The 17,566-nt window shown below is 43.5% G+C and overlaps 1 protein-coding gene across 3 annotated transcripts in view; it reads right to left on the bottom strand.

Moving 5' to 3' along the window:
* The window catches only part of LOC119448554 (prolyl endopeptidase-like), a 48,680-nt gene that overhangs the window by 27,924 nt on the left and 3,190 nt on the right, over positions 1–17,566 (bottom strand). For all 3 annotated transcript variants that reach the window (XM_049665432.1, XM_037711787.2, XM_049665431.1), the window contains exons 3-8: positions 14,361–14,456; positions 12,526–12,694; positions 11,990–12,091; positions 10,647–10,789; positions 7,341–7,453; positions 4,487–4,632 (exon numbers count right to left, since the gene is read on the bottom strand). In XM_049665432.1, the coding sequence (XP_049521389.1) occupies positions 4,487–4,632; positions 7,341–7,453; positions 10,647–10,789; positions 11,990–12,091; positions 12,526–12,694; positions 14,361–14,456 (769 nt within the window). The remainder of the gene's footprint in view (positions 1–4,486; positions 4,633–7,340; positions 7,454–10,646; positions 10,790–11,989; positions 12,092–12,525; positions 12,695–14,360; positions 14,457–17,566) is intronic.

Genomic DNA, 17,566 nt, shown 5'->3' with positions numbered 1-17,566 from the left:
TGCCACAAACACTATAGTACATTCGAATAAATGTGAGCACCACCGACTGCTCTGGCAATATGTAATGATGCATGTAAAAACAGAGGACAGATTCGCGCAATGTTATTTCAACTGACGATTGCCAACCACGCACTATTATTACCACCTGGCTGCTCCTTCCTTTGCAGACACAAGTTCACCCAATAAACAGTTCCCATCTTTAAGTTCTGAAACACTTGCCTTCGTGTCTGCAACCACCACTACCGCATAACACTACCATGTGACCGTCCTCCTCTAATGCCCTGATCTTCCTAATGTGGAACTGTTTTTATGCCATTTGTCACCACCAAGCAGGTCATGCAGCAGGTCATGCCTTAGCCACCATCCACTACACCCCTTGAAACCATCACCAGCTTCCCCAGTCATCCTGGACTATGGATGTATTCATAGCTGACAAGACTCATGCGAGCTTCAATATGTTTTCAGTTACAGTCTCAGATTTTAAGCAGAATGTAGGCTTCGTTCTCATTAAGACGCGAATGGCAGCAACTGCAGGTGATAAAATTTCTGTCAGCTACATGCCTGGCAGGCTAAGCAGGAAGAAAGGAGACAACCATGCATCATGCATCACCCATACACCCTCCCCTCTACCTCCTCCCCTCTTCTCAGCTCTATGTACTACATATCGCGCTCAGTATGAGCTACAAGGTGCGACCGCTTTTCCACGCGCTTTTGCATTGTAGCTCATACTGAGCGCGATAGTACACAGCTCCTTACATGCTGCAATGGAAATACTAGTACACTTATGAACATGTTCATTGTGGCAGCACTTTTTGAAGTCTAGATTCCTGTGCGTGCTGACCCACCGGTGGGTCACAAATCACATTCCTCTGGTGGCACCAGTAAGCGTCAGATCAGAAGCAACAACTATTTTTCTTGACTGTTGATTTCTAGTAAAGATGTTGCTTGTGCACAACAGGAAAGCCCTGCACAGCCGCACAGAGGGAATAACTACTGTAACTCATCCAAAATCTACGACGCAGTGAACATGTTAAGTTAGGTTAGGTTAGCTACAAGTCTTTTTGTTTAGTCATTTTTGTACAATGCACTGTGACAAAACAGCAGAGAGAGAGATAGAAAATGTGTTAAAGGCATTTCTGCTATACAGTGTGTGAAATGTTGACTGCGGTCTTACATGCTTGGCTGCCTCTCGGGTTCAGTGGAGCATCAATTAGTAGGGGTGTGCAAATATGATTTTCAAGGCCAAATCGAATAGGAATCGAATGGTGCCAGAAGCGAATCAAATATCGAATAGTTTTCTAGTAGTTTTCTAATACTAATAATGAACAGCTGTTCTCACAATTAATATCTCATCCTAGTATTTTTAAAGTTAGCAAGTTTCCATCATTACATAGTACGTTAAGAAGCGTTGTTTTATTAGGAGCAATCAAGTAGTTTCTTTGCATGCACAGGATCCTTCATAGAGTGTGAATGATCGCTGTATAGCCTGTAAAGTATGGCTACCTAACCGACGTAGCCTGCACTACACAAGTTCTCATGCTTTATGGTTATACAATGCAGGCAGTGGTGAAAATTTACCGTACTTTTGCTCCACTTTTATGTTTAATTGGCTGCAGTGTAAGTTTTGAAATATTAGAAATTATTTGAAAAATATTCGCATTTACGAACAGTGACTATTCGATTTGAAGACCGAATCGAATAAGACACTATTCAATTAGTTATTCAAGGTTTAGAATATTTGCACACACCTATTATTTGTCAATACCGGGCATATCTATGTTTAAGGTTAAATAATGTTTGAAAATAGCCATTTGAAAAAAAAAGTACTGTTTGATCGGAGACATACCGTCAGCTGTGACGACAATTTGGTGACGGATGATGTGTGGTAATTAGTCGCTAATTAAAAAAATCCAATACAGTGAAATCTCAATGTAACAAACTTCAGGAGACTGCAACAAATTTTTCTTTATTCTGAAAGCCCCAAATTAATCGTTCCACCCATCAACCCATCAGTTAATAAGTTTGAGCTATCCACGAAAACATCGCTGTTGGCCCTCGGCCCACGCTGTTGCTATTTGCCGTAGGTTCGACCACCACGCACCACTGAAGCACCGTATAATGAGAGCTCAAAACAAACGCTGATGACAAGAAAACTACCGACATAAAGGAAGCTCCATGTCGCCTCCAAAGCGCAATGTTTCTTGTTGTTCGTTTGTTTTTCCCATTCCTTGCCATGGACACCCCACTGTCTTGCTCGAGACGGACACCTGAACTATACAAAGCAGCAAGAGTGCGTAAATGACACCGTCCAGAAAGTGTAAAGTGCAACAGTGTGGCATCCCGGGGAGGACGGAGGTTACATTTCTTCGCGGCGCATAGCTAGTAAGGCCGCAGAAAGAAGCACTGAAAGAAAGAGGCGGGCGCAAAAAGAAGGGCAAAAGAAGGAAGATACACGCCTTCGCTGCTAGGCAACACCTATCTGGGCAGAGCATGCGCTCGTCGCCTCCACACTAGAAAAAAAAAATAATAATAAATTATCTCTCAGCATTTTTTTTCTCAGTCTCAGGTTTTCCGACCCCATGCGCTTTGGCGTCTGCTTTCTGTGCCTTGTTGTCTGCTTGCCTACTGTTTCGGCTGCCGTAAAGGATACACAATAATCTTAGAATCCCCAGATTTCTGAATATTAGTTCGTAGTACTGAGGCATTTCCATGACACGGAAACTGAATAACGATCATTATTCTGAAAAGTTCGGCATTCTGAAGTTCGTAGTACTAAAATATCTTTACACAGAAACTATAAGCAGTCTGCAGGGGATTTCCCAAAAGTTTGTTAGTTTGAAAAGTTTGTTAATGTGGTGTTCATGGTAACAAGGTTTCACTGTAATTACCTTTTAAATTTTTAATTTCAATGGGCACATTGCAATCGGGAAATTGAGGCGAGCTCTCCCTACAAGCCATGTCAACTTTCGGATGTGGCACGACGAATTTCGGTTATCAGAGCGTGTGAAACCGAGACTGGGAGACAAGCACGAGCACAGCCACGCCGCTCTAGGCGTCGTTCTGCTTACGTCACAGAGCAGTGGGCAGCCAGCACGCTGTGACTCAGTGCTCCATGCTGTTGCAGCACCCTGGCTGCCTGCCACTGAGTGATGTAAGCAGAACATCACCTTGCTGGGTGGGACCAAACAACCAAACAAACAAACAAATAAAAAAACAAGAACATTTAGCATTCGAATTCCATACTACATACAGAAAAAAAGAACTGCGATTTTATTTATACACATTTATTATACATAATTAGTTCCTGATAGTGTGTTCTAGCAGATAGCTTGAACTTTTGTTTTAAATTCGAGCTCAAAAAACATAATAAGAGCTACCTCCTACAATCTTTGGCTCTGGGATCCCACCTGTACAGTATAGACCACTTATAACGTAACCGCTTCTAGTGCAGGACCGAATATAGTACGGTCTTTTCAGACTCCCGTTAATTTTCCCATAGCACTCCATGTATACACGTATTGCTTATAGTGCAGTTGCGGGAGACGAAATACCAGTTACAATGCGGCTGCCGGCGCGTCTCGCGGCGTCGGGCGTGTTCCAACGTTGCTGGCGCATGAATAGCTGCATTCATATTTTTCACCTGACGCACCAAGCCACGCCGGCCACGCATCCCAGCATTCCTCGCACGGAGCGGGCAGAATGATGCAATGGCGGGAGTGCGCGAAAGCACGTCCGTCGCTGCGGCTCTCTGCGCATTAACAAGCATATTGTCACGCACGCACAAGCAAACATGAACACATTTCACTCGATGACCGTGGAAACTTGCTGTCAGAACCATATGATGAGGAAGCGCGGCAGCAGCAGTGAGCGAATAGACCTTCGTATTGCCGTTCTCATCAAAGTGAACTAAGCCGTGAAAACACAGTGCACGGCGGACTGTGCCCCCGTCCCAGATGGCTTTCAAGATACAGCGGCCCCGGAGGGCGGGCATGCCACTCAGAGTAAACGCACCCCCCCCCCCCCCTCCCTCGAGCCTTGCGCGCGACCGAAGACAGTGCGCTTCCTTCCCGCTGCTTTCCTCCCATGCGTGCGCGTGTTTGAGACGCGATCACCGGCCCACTATTGCACATAAAGCATACAACGAGCGGCGACAATTTTATTGCCCATGGACTTTATAGGGAACCTCGCGGCAACAGCTACGACAGCTAGAAATGTGCCTGGAGTGTCCATATAATTGCTATCGCAATAAAATAGTTGTTTTGGTTATAGTGCGGTACCGCTTATTCGCGACTCCTGTGACATGCGTCATAAGCGGTCTACACTGTATTTGCCTCTTTGTGCACTATTTAGTACAAAAAATTTACATGTTGACCAATTGAATAAACACTTTACTCAGTAGTTTGCACGGTAGCCACTCTTCTGAAAGCAGAAGGAAAGGAAACTAGTGTGTCTCGAATATTACTGTGAAGGCATAGTACAATCTCACCTCTGCACAGTCAGCCAAGTCGATGTTGACCAGGCCGTAACGTGGCCGGTTCTTGTTGGTACGGAAGGTGAACACGCTGCCTTCATTGGTGATGTAGTCATACTCCGCTTCGAACTTGCCAACCAGACACTTCAGTTCCAGCTTGTCTGCAGAAGCACCACAAATGACACACACAAATGCAATGAAAAGAAATATAAATTTTATCGGAATATATTATGCAAAAATGAGGGTGTTCACAACTTTCTGGCCTAAAGGAACCCAGCCACCCCTTCTACAAATGCAGAGCAACCCTCCTGTCTCGGCCACCAAGTACACAGTATTTAATAAATATCCATTTAGATACTCGTGGAACCTACAGGAGAACCGTGTGTTTGTACTCCTTGTCTTGTCCTATGTGGTAGAGCTCTTTTCATCTGAACATGAACCAACTAGCCTAACAGTGTTCTCCAGAACTCCTGGGATTTATAGTAGTTTATGAAGAACATTAGCAAAACACGCTACCCTGTCGCATCTGGCCTTCATGTCCTGTGCTCAAGTGCCCCGAACACTGTAGTGTGTCCAAGTTTCAGCTGAGGTACCCAGGATTAGAGCACTGCACTTGGCCCAGGCTCGGCCTGGCACTTGGAAAAGTTTACCGGCCTTGGCCCGGTGGCTCAAAGCGAGGCCCGAGCCCGGCTTGAGCCTGAAAAAGAATTTCACCGACCCGACCCGACCTAGCACGACCGCAAATCAGGTCCGACCGAGGCCCAAAATGTGCCGTCGAGAGCAGGGTGTTTCCAATAGAAATAATAGATGTTTTGTTGGCACATGCTTTGCCAACAAGTACTTTAACCATCAGCAATTTATTTTCCAAAAGAGCCTCACAGTGCACAAAGATACAGGGTACGAGGAGCGTTTATTCAGCTACAGCGTACAGTACTTATTTTTCTTCAAATACAGCGGTGGAAATCATAAAAAGTGTTTTGTAGCAAATTTTGTAGCAAGAAAAATGAAGCACCTGTCCTCACTTAAGTAGCAATTTGCCATAGAGGATGAAAGCCAAATTTAGTGGCTATGTTGCAGATACAGTTGAACTTGGATATAAGGAACCCCGATTTTCGTGAAACACAATCTGTAATCAGTGTTCACTTAAGTTTGTGAGAGAGTGGTGACGTAAGTGGGCCGAGAGATGCAGGTGAGACGAGGCAAGGCGCCATTCTCGGAGGCTACGCGCGCTGTTGGTTGTAGTTGCAGGGGAAGGACCAGGTGGCATGAGCGTGGCGGCGAAAGAGGAAGGAAGACGCGGGTGGCGCGAAGTATGGTGTGGTGTGCGCGGATGGACAGCGTGGTTGGAGAGTTGAGGAGTACGGTAATAAAGTGAATGTTTGCAATGAACGTGTCCGCCTGTCATCTTTCGTAACAAGTTCATAAACTGATGTGAAAGGCGCAAAGACAACGACGGGAAAAGAAAGAAGCACATTCGCAGGGTGCCCTGTGTGTGTGTTTTTCTCTTTGTCGTCATCTTCGTGCCTTTCACATCAGATCATGCTCAACCAACATGCCCAGCTATCCATCGCAAAGTTCATAAAGATGTCATCAATTAATCCTGCCAGAACAGTGTCAGGCGCACAGATGCATGACAAACTTAGAGAGATGCGTAGTGATCACAAAGTTCTGCACTGTAAGTGCACTTGGTTAGCAATTCCATGTTCGAAGCAAGGAAATTGTGCAGAGCTCGTTATTTACCATGTACCACGCAAGTATAGCCCCGTAAAAGTGGGAAGCAGACTACTTGTTCATCAGATGTTGGCGCTTGGGCCTTGAGTCACATCACCCACAGATACCAATAAGAGCCCACTGTTGTCCTCAGTGAGCTGTAGGCGCTCAGCAAGCGCGCTCGTCGTGGCAATCCATGACAGCCGTGGTACCTACGCTGCGCTGTAGATGCAGCTACATGCTACTGTAGTGGCTAACTATGTGCACGATAGGGCTGGGCACCAGCTATACTAATAAATAGTAGCCACATCCAAATTGCACATTTTGTGCAATAGCTAAATATGAAGTGAAGTCTACCAAGGCGTCTAGCCAGGAGCGGCCAGGAGTGAGCGCAAGCTGGCAAGCGTACGTCTGGTTTAAGCTTAAGTTTCGCATGGCTCGAGGCTAGTGGAGTGTTCAAAACAAACAGAAATTAGTGAGACCTGACGGCTGTACAACAGTGATAAGCAGTGTGGCCAAAGTTTCATTTCTATGCGGGCGGGCGCGGCTGAGCGTTAGCAGACGATAGTCAGTGATAGTACAATAGTTGTACTTACGGAAGTACGTAACTCCTATTAAAATTTGAAACGCAGATTTTCACTTCAGTCTGTTTATTAAACTGTGTTGATAAATATGCACAGTAACAGAAGGAACAAGTGCATTGATCCAAACACCCTTCTAGATTGAGGTCAGCTATTGGCCAATAGCTGCTATGTATAGGAATCTGCTATATGACGAAATTTGGCAGCCCAAAAAGAGTGAAGGCTTGTATTGAAAAGAGAGTATTTGAGAAAAGGTGACTGCGCGCTACGCTTGCGAGCTCCACACGCTGCGCAAAACAGCAAAATTTGGTTGAGATGTTCACAGCAGTGTATGCTATCCACGGAATGTATTTTTCACCAAGCCCGAGGGGTGGTTTAGGACCCTTAAGTGATCTAGTGCATGAATTATGCCTAGAGTTAAGAAAGTTCACCAATATACTGAAAAATAAATAAATAATAATAAAAAAAGAACGTATTGTAGAGTCTAGTGATTCTTGTGATGATGATCCCAGCCGCAACCATGTGAATAAAACATGAAAAATATGGCACAAGAGTGTGCATGTTTACATTGCGCTCACCTTTGATGCCATCAGTGAGCTTGGAAAGGTCAGCAACGTAGAGCTGGTTGTCCTTGCATCCTTCTTCCACGGTCACAATTACGTATTTGCCACAGTCGCTGACTTGGCCACCCCTTAGGGAATAAGATACATAGGTAAGCCACAGTCATACCCACAAACCTGTCAGCTTTAAAATTTGTGACAATTCTGTAGACATAACAAAGGGGGAGGGGTGGATAGCACAAATTTTTGCAAGGCTTGCCCTGACCACACATCTTTTGTGGGATACGTACGCACATTATTAACTATGATTTAACTTTAAACACAGCACACAAGCAGCAGCAGACTTGGAACAGCTGAGACTGAAGAGCAATACATTGTTTTTAGATCACAGTGACTTTTTCACTGACTTCACTGTTGTCAATTTCACCTTCTGCAGGAACTTGTCTGAATAAACTTGTTTAGAGCAAGTATTCCTCTAATTTCCTTTCACCAAATTCCAAGGGTATTGTACGAGACTGGCGAGCCAAACATTGTAGCAAAATAATTAATTTTTCGTAAAACATCACATACCTAATATTCGTAAAATTGTACAAGCCCGAATTTTTAATCTTTAAAAAAATTTCGGAGGTTTGGCAGTTGTGCGCACCATATAGCACTAACCACTTCTCGCCTGTTGTCGCAGCTTCATGATATAATGAATCTGAGCTTCTAAATCTTAAACATTTAAATTCTGGAGTGTTGCATGCCAAAACCATTATCTTATTATGAGCGTAGCTCATAATAAGTGGAGGACTCTGGAGTGGGTGACTCTGGACAAAGCCAGTTCGCACCATGTAGCATGGATAGACTGAAACACAATAGCATTAGAGTGCACTCCAGCCCCGTCGTGCACATAGCGAACATTACGCTACAGTAAAGCCTTGTTAATTCGACCCTCGTTAATTCAGAAAATTTGATAATTCAGGCTCATCCTCTGGGCCCGGCAGGCTTATGCACTATTTAATGGAATCAAACTCTTGTTAATTCGGACTTATTTGGATCCACATCGGTTAATTCGGACAATTCTTGGAGCTCAATGAGAGCGTACGCCGTAAAAGAGCAAAACGACGCTAGCGTCTAACCGAAATGACGCAGCAGAGTCTGCTTTGCCATAGTCATCAGCAGATATCATATGTGAACAATATCAACGCCGGAACACTTCGTGCCTATTTGTGCCTTTATAACCTTAAATCTTGCTTTTACCGCCATGCATTACACCGCGTTGGCCGCGTATCTTTGTAACTGCCTAGTCGCCATCCATGATCACCTTGATAGCGACCATGGTTTCGTCTACAGCGGTTGCAGCAAACAATAGTTTTGTTCTGACTTGGTGAGCGCGTCAGCCGTGTGCCTTCCAAACTGTGTAAATCGCTGTCCAAGATCATGTCGATAGCGACCACAGTTTCGTAGCAGTTGTGGCAAACAGTAGTTTCTTTTTGACTCAGTGTGCGAATTGGCCGCAACGTCCACATCCGAGTGGAACAGGTAGGTCATCAGCTTCCCGAGTTGCACACCTTCGAGGTGCATCACCATCGTGTTCGAAGCTCGTTACGTTAAGAATCCTTTCAACACGAGTACGGAGTGCAGCATCTATCAAATAGTTGATGTGCCCACTGCCGACATAATCACACGAGTGAACATAAAGAAGATTTTTCGTTCGAACCTCGAATATTGTGATTGCTGCAGAGAAGTGCGAAAGGAAATGTGCTACTCATGCCACTTGATATGAGAAAATACAGCCACATGCAGCTACCTAATGCACTGTAGTACAGCAAAGGGATGAGACCAACGTTACTATAATAACAGCGACTAGAAGCATGGGTTGCAAACAATACTCATCAATTTCCACTGACAGAAGAAACATGGCATTGAAGCTAGGTGACGCAACGCCACACCACCGCCACCCCATTCCTTCAAAATCAAGAACACTGAGGAGATACGAGAAAGGTAAAAATTGCACTCGCAGTATGTACACTCGTGCTAGGTCTTCCTGCAAAATTATGTCGGTAATACAATCCTGGAAGGCACCATACTAGTTTCAAGGCGTTTTTGAGGCTACAAAGAAAGGTGGTTCAGGAACCCTTTAAACATGGCAATTTTTTTTTTTCTGTTTTTCAGTTCTGTTTGTACGTGTGCCAGAATGATTACGACAGCATACCGGCTATCAACATATCACACTGTAGGCTTTCTTAATGTGCTTTCTCAACAAACCATGCCAAACAGAAATGTTGGTCTATGTACAGTGTGGTCCACTGAATTTATGAATTTTTATGAATTTATGAATATAATGGACTCGTGAAGCACTTATGAATTTTTCTCTCTGGCTATCGTTCAAGTTCATGGCTTTAGAAACAAGACGACTTGTGGTTAGTAGTACTGGCACCTTTCTACACTCTCCGCTGTGTACTGACATATCTGCAGCCAACACTTCTTACTTTCGTGCCAGCAAACTGAGGGCTGCACACTGGCACGTTCCCTTTAACAGTGGACTGCACTGTTCCACCTATGACTTCCATAGTAGTTGAACGATTGCACCACCAAATTTTGCTTCGACAGCCTTACTTAGTACAGCAGAAACTTGCTATTCGAACTCCAAGGGGACGTGAAATTTAATTGAGTAAAATGGAGTTTGAACTAAGGAAAGCCCCTATATTGCACCCGATCAATTGTGCAGTACAGCGTGCAAAACCAAAACCGTCACTGGGCTTGCACTGAAAAAGTCTTATCTTTCCTCCATGAGCGCACGACTACATGTGCGGGAAGAAGCCTAGGTTTCAAATAAAGACCAAGTGCGACAAGCAGGCACCTCGCGTGCCGTTTGCTGTGGGTTCGAGGGAAAATGTGCGAGTGTGAGCCGACAAATATGGTGGCTTGATGTGCACCGTCCCGCGGTAATGTGATCAAGCGCACGCTGGGAGCTCCTTCCTGCTCCTAAATTGGATGGGAAAGGATTGCGTGCGCCACTCTGGCTTCAAATTCGGCTCCCCGCACATCTTTCCTCAGCATTTTTACGGTACGCGACATTGAGGTAACTAGTGATGCACCGAACTTTCGCCTTTGGCTCGGGTTTGTCCGAAAAGCAGTCCATGGGAGTGAGAAATCTTGTTCCAAATAACCGTTGCGGTGTTTTTAGAGTTCAAATTTGCAGGAGTTTTTCTCTATTCAAGTACATAGGACTTTACTGGGACCAACACAGCAGTTCGAATTACCCGTCAGTTCGAATTAGGAGATTTCGAATTATCGGAATTTCACTGTATTTAACTCTATGCCTTTGGCATGACTTACACTCTCCACTGAGGTTTCTCCGGGAACTCCGCACAAAGGACGTCCTCTGTCTGCGGTGTGCCCACGCGGTGGTAGTAGAGCTTCTGATCTTGCGCCTTGTCTGTCCCCGTGCCGTCGGCCTTCTGGAGACTTTCGGGGTATTTCTGTGAGCAGAGAACAGCAACGCTATAAGGCTTTGCATCCATACTTTTGTGTGCAAGTGTTATTACAACGAAGCAATCCTGCTCAAGCTACCACTGTAAACGTAGACTGCAGCAAAAGGACAATCTGCTTCTAGGTAATTTTTACCAAGTGTGGAGGTGAAATATTCAGCTCAGTTGTCTGACAATGTTGTGACATGGTTCCACGAGTGGTTGTACCTGTTTACCGCAACAAGAGAATTGTGAAGTGCTGTGTAATGACACAAAAACATGCACACGTTCAGCAACCATTATTCTAGGCTCAGCAGCTTTCACTAGAGTGAGCAATTTACATGGAGTCATCATTCTTAACTCTTTCCCTACCATGGGAAAAATGGGTGTTTTTTGTAGGTTACGCCACATTTTTTTCTGAAGGAACTACAGCACTCAATATTTTAAATACTCATAAACAAAAATCAGAATGAATGCACTTTTCACTTTATAAACGAGATGTATGTCATAAAAAAAGATATAAACGGCCAAAATCAAGATTGTGGAATAAAACTGAGCAGGTTTGAAAAGACACGCTTGTATCTACTAAGAAAAAAATTTAACGAAAATTATGAGATACAATGTATTGCCATCTAATAGGCACTACGTCAGGAAAAAAAGAAAATCTAAATTTATCATTGAACAGGTATTCCGCTACAAAAATTTAACTGCAAGCACTACAGTTGGGGGTACTGGGCTGCGGCCGCCGATGTTCCAGGCTGGTTTGTGCCGTTGTCGTTCGCAGAGTCAAAAGTCCGATGAAAAGGCAGCTTCCTCAGACTCGCTGAGGCTCGATCCATCAATAAGATCATGCGCAGATGCAGCAGAATCATGAGATCTACGATCTTTCGAAGCACGCACACTGCTCTCAGAGGCAGTGACTTTTGCTTTTTACTTTGACGATCACGACAACTTCGGAGCGCGTTCAAAAATTACCACCAGGCGGGAAAAAAAAAACTAACTGCTTATAAAACAAAAATATACTTCTCCTCTTTCACCTCCACTGAAGCAGTGTGTCCGTGATCGGCGCGGAAGGTCTTGAAAGCGGCGTTTCAAACCATCGATAGCGGGCTAACGATGCCCAATGGGCGCGGTACGGAAAGAGTTAATAAAGTATGCTATCCGGACAAATCCTAATTACTTGGTATCATATATTAAAAAGAATACTCTTACACCATAGAAGAAGCCTTTGTTGTCATGCGTCCAGGACATATCTGTGTACCGCACCCGTTCCAGTGTCTCCGGAAAGTTCTCACCCGTGGCCACTCGCTTGATCTATGTGAGAAATTCACAAGTCAGATGAGCTTGAACCCTAGCATAAACATCACCCAATAAAATTAATGTTAGAAACAAAGCTGTGGATTAGATATAAATGCAGGTTGACGAAGACTACAAACACGAACCCTGGAGCTCTAAGTTAGAACCTTTATAGCATTACTTTGTTTATGTTTTCACACTGTCATCCCATTTTGGCTAATGCCAGATTTTTATATTTTATGTGCCAAAAATGAAAAGAACTGCAGAACTTTCTCGCTGCATCCACCATACAAAAGTTTATAGTTGAATGAACACACTGCACCCCCTCAAACACACATTTTATCGAAGTCCTGAACCTATATATGCAAGGTTGCACCTTGGATGAAACTGCTCTGGCACAAAACACATGCAGAAAATGCTGCACACTGTTGTATGAAATAAGTGCCACTCACAAAAATCTTAATCCAGTCGGACCCACTGTAGCTGAGGCCATACGCGAAGAGTTCCCCATCTTCAGAAAAACTCGTGGAGCTGACAGACACTGTTCCATCCTCAGATAGCTCATTTGGATCAAAGAACACTCTTGGCTCAGCTTCGAGAGAGTCCTGGACATAAAGGACACTGAAAGGATAGCAAGGAAGCACAGGTTGTAATGACACATTGTGTTAAAGGGGCACTAAAGTCAGTTGAGAATAACAGATCACTCTTTGAAAACTATCTGCATTTTTGCTGGTGGAATAAAAGTTGACCTAACTTGACTGATAGTTTTATCTTTAAAGTATGGGACCGTTGCTCAGGCAGAGTAATACGTAAAGGACATTTGCGCGAGAATGCAACAGTAAGTGGCGCTTATAGGAATTTTGATATACAATCAGACCTGTTAGAGCTAAGGCCATATGCATTTGTGTAACAATCTGCATTAGGCCCAGACAACATGACACACCAACAATGACCTTGCAAGTTTTCTCACAAAGCTGTCAACATAAATTTGGTAAGTTCTGTGGATTTCTTCTAGAAGGAACATAGAAGCTTAATGATTAACCTTTCTGACGTCAATCTCACTTTGCACAATGTGCTGAAATCCACCTAAGACAATCTACTACACGTTTTAGTGATGCTAGTTCGACTGCACCTAGGTTTGTGCATTGTTCTTCCCTCCTTCGCAATGTAATACTGCAATGAAGCTAAGTGTACAGACAAGTTCCCACATCACGGGATCTAGGAACAATATGGCAGCCAAGAGAAGGGAAATGTAGTCGAGGATGGCAGAGAAGAATGTGGAGTGATAAGATTACAAAATTTGCAGGCATAAGATAGCATCAACTAAAGCAAGATGGAGGCAAGTGTGGAGATCAATGGGACAGGCCTTCGTCCTGTGATGGACATAAAATAGGCTTATGATGATGATGAACATCATCACTGAACCTTCGGTATCAAGAATAGTCATGAGAAATGTCTATGTAAAGCACCGTCAAAAAGGACGGTAGCCTGTGCAGGTTGTAAGGCGGCAGTGAGAAATCGCCAACAAAACAGATGTACAGAAAATGATTGAGCAGAAACCTTCGGAGGAAGAGTGTCGAGGTCAGGCTAATTTTCTTGGTGGATCTGTTAAGATATGCTGCAAGGAAAATTTATTGGTTAGCTATGTTGGTTAATACTGGGATGCACGTGGGTGCTAAGATGTTGCACAGCTGCCAGGATTGGCCCACATTGAAAAAAAGAAGAGGTACAGTCGCGATCAAAAGTTTGGGGACCATGGCCCCCCACCAGCAAAAAATTATAATATATTCAAGAGCAGCTTCGTGGCCTGGAATTGGTTTAATACATTGTATTGGTCAAACACGTGCACGTACGCATGTGCTCTTGATTTCAGACAAGATGCGCAGGCTGCGACGAAAAAAAAAAAAAAAGAAAGAAAATAGCAGTACCTTTGGTCCCCGAACTTTTGATCCCGACTGTACATTAAAATCCTTGTTAGAACACGGATCATGCACTGGTATCAGGATCGACCCACCAAGTCACCACCTTTGATTACACTGCCTCAAGGGTCGGCCCAGCTTTGATACCTTTTCTCCACGATTGACATTGCTTACTTGGCCAGAAGGATCAATGCAAAGTGAGGGAGAAGAGCCAAGGAAAAGCTAGCTTTAAAAAAGAAAGGCAAAAGCACCTGCTCATTAGTGCCTTCACAAGCACAAGATGGTGGTGTCAACCCCGAAGTGAGGAGTATGGCTGCTTGTGCAGTGAAAGCACACAGAAAAACATCAGGCACTGACATCCCTTTTACCTTTGGTTTTGAAGCCCCGTGTTCATGTAGCAGAAGTAACGCTTCCCATGCTTCTTGAGACAGCCAAAGCGAGGATAGTCATACAGCTGCCGTAGCCTGGAAGAAAAAAAAATCGTATTACCATAAATCGTACCCTAAAACTGTTTAAAGAATTAAACTGCTGTCACAAAAAAAAACAAAAAAAAACACGGCTTTATGCGAAACATGACCATTACATAATCTGACAGTTACTGACGATTGGACAGGCACACTTACATTAAATTATAAGAGCATTTCAGAGAGTGAAGAAAATTTTTCAGACAGATTTCACATAGACACACAACTGATATGCTATACTTTATTTTATACATTCAATTGCCTTTTTTAATGCACTCTGAAAAGTATGCTAAATTTGTTATCAACTGTTAATAAAGCAATCCTTTTTTTTTTTAATTTCGTTTTATCTTGAACAAGCTTGGACCACTCTGCCATCAGTCATCACTGAATAATTCTTCACCAAAAGTTGCTTTCAGGCTAAATGTTGTACAGCCAGGATGCATAGCCATGACAGTACATGCTAACATCTGCTTCATTGTTATGCTCTGCCAAAGATGATGCGGATATGTGCACATAACTGTGCAACATCGTCCTAAGTATCTGAAGTAAACACCATTTGCAAGAGTGAAATACCATGTTGACAGTAGATTGTGTGGATGTGTATCGAATTTTTTAGCAGGAACATTAAGAAATGTGTGCTCTGCCTGTTTTCACAATGAACGACTACAACGCGATCGCCCCTTTCCCCAGCAGTTGTTATATTGGTACAGTCAAAGCACTGTGTCAACTGACGACTGAACTTCAAGTGCACCTGCACAGCTTTGCCCTGCCCCATTCATACATCTCCAACGTAATGCATCATTCTTCCCACAAATTTTGTTAAACATGCGGTCGTGGAAATCTTCAGCTGCAGTGGCCCAATTTTAGTAGGTGCAGAATTTAAGAACGCCGATGTACTTAGACCCTCAATGCATACTAAAGAATCCCCAGGTGGTTAAAATTATTTCGAAACCCTCCACTATATTACTTCTTATGACCGATAAGTTGCTATATGATCAAAACATCAACCAAGCAACAAATCAATTTTGCAGGATATTCTGCCCTTCATATGTAAAAAATTATGCTAGCACTTGCCACTTCTTGAGGGTACAAGGAAATAACTCTACTGCACTTAACGTGATACTCCTCCAACTGAGCAGGCCCTAACTTTCAAAACTGCAAAATAACTTGCAACATTTTCTCTCTCTGTCCATCATTCAAGTGTTCACGCTCACTTCCTTGGCAAAGTGCATATATAGTCGAACCCGGATATATCGAACCTGAAGGCGATCACAAAAAGATTCTTTATACAGTAAATTTTGTTAATTCGACACTGGTGGGATCACGAAAAATTGTCGAATTATTCGACTGCCGAAATATTGAATGAACAACAAAAATGTGAAATTTTCCCCAGCATGACGTACCTTTATTTGCCAAAGAAGTTTGTAATCTTCGTCTGTTTTTTTCGGGTGAATTTGAGCGGCGAAAATAGCTCTAATAGCTGTCAGATACTCCGTGGTACACGCACCATGCAGAATTTGCTCACAAAAGCCCTCCAGCACGGAAAATGCTTCTGCGGCTTCTTTTACCATGTGTTTCGGTGGTTGGGCAGTTGGTCACAGTAGTCACCTTCCGACGAATCGTCGATTTCGGCACCTGTCACGTCCTGAATTATTTCTTCCTCGGTCATCTGCCCGGCAACGGCGACACCATCATCGATGGACTGCATGGTCATCGATGATGCCGATGACCATGCGGTTGGCCTATGCGGCACTTCCTTTTTTTTTTTTTTCAGCTGTACAGTAGTATTGCTCTTGGCAGTGTTTTTTTTTTTTCTTTTCTTTTTTGCTCTCTTGGCATTGACTGGACGAGCTCGCAGGCTGCTATGCTAGGTCGTATTAACCGATGGGCGCTAACATTTTTCCAAATTAATGAGAGTTCCGCTCTATAGACTCCTGTATATAATTGTAAGGACCACGCGCGCAGGTCGAATTAACCGACTTTCTGAACTAACGAGGGCCAAATTAACGATCTTTCACTGTATAGGTAATTCGATAAATAAAATAAAAATTTCATACAGAAATTTTCACAGGATTTTACAGTTGTTCCATATACACAATAATTCGTTATATGGTTTCGACATATCCGGGTTCGACTGTATAGTATATGTGAATGAGAAGAAAGGAAACCGAGGGGCCCGATTTTTATTAGTCACAATATGATTTGTGTGTGTGACTATATATATATATATATATATATACAGGGTGTCCCATCTAAAAGTAACTAAGGTTTTAAAAGTGACGGAGTGTGTTAGTGAGCTGAAACGAACTCAGTGGTGTTGAGGATTGCGCTATTTCTTTCGTTTTGCAGTAAATTAATTAGTATAAACTAATCACCTAACTTTCTTCCATATTGGCTTCAGAAAAAAAACTGTCAATATGAAAGCTGTGGATCAAATTTAAATGTAATGGACTGAAGTGTTTACAACTAAGCACCATTGATGGAGCTTCTTGTACTTGCCCTTAAAGAAAGCCCACGAAATACACAAACAACCGCGTGATAGCACCACCATTTCAGCAGCCCCAGACGACCGATCATCGCGGTCGGTCGCAATTGGGCGCAGAGTGACAGACAGTGATGAAGGTGTGTCACACTTCAACATGACATGGCGTCAACATATTCTCTCCACTTGTGGAATGAAGCCCAAACACACAAGACAATAAAAAAAGCCTGGGCTTGAATAAATGTTGACCGCAGAACTCTTTAATCAGGAAGGAAAATGCAATTGTCATGTTCTTCTATTCGTTCACGATAAAATCTTATTAGCGAGAGTTGCTGGTGCGTATCTTGCAGCCACCGGAAACGCCAAGCCCATCCGAGACAGCGCTGCAGCGACAAGCAGATTTAGTTTCTTAATTGGTCGTCTGGGAGCGCTGAAATAGTGGCGCTGTCACGCGCTTGCTTTTGTATTTCGCGGGCTTTCCTTAGAGGCAAGTACAAGAAGCTCCATCAATGGTACTTAGTTGTAAACACTTCAGTCAGCCATTCTTAAATGTGATATACAACTTTTGCATTGGCACTTTCTTGGTGAAGCAACTATTTAGAAAGTTAGGTAATGAGTTATACTAATT

This window comes from Dermacentor silvarum, chromosome 4 (assembly GCF_013339745.2).
Source record: "Dermacentor silvarum isolate Dsil-2018 chromosome 4, BIME_Dsil_1.4, whole genome shotgun sequence".
In the NCBI taxonomy this organism is placed as follows: domain Eukaryota; kingdom Metazoa; phylum Arthropoda; class Arachnida; order Ixodida; family Ixodidae; genus Dermacentor; species Dermacentor silvarum.
This window is presented reverse-complemented; position numbering and strand designations above follow the sequence as displayed.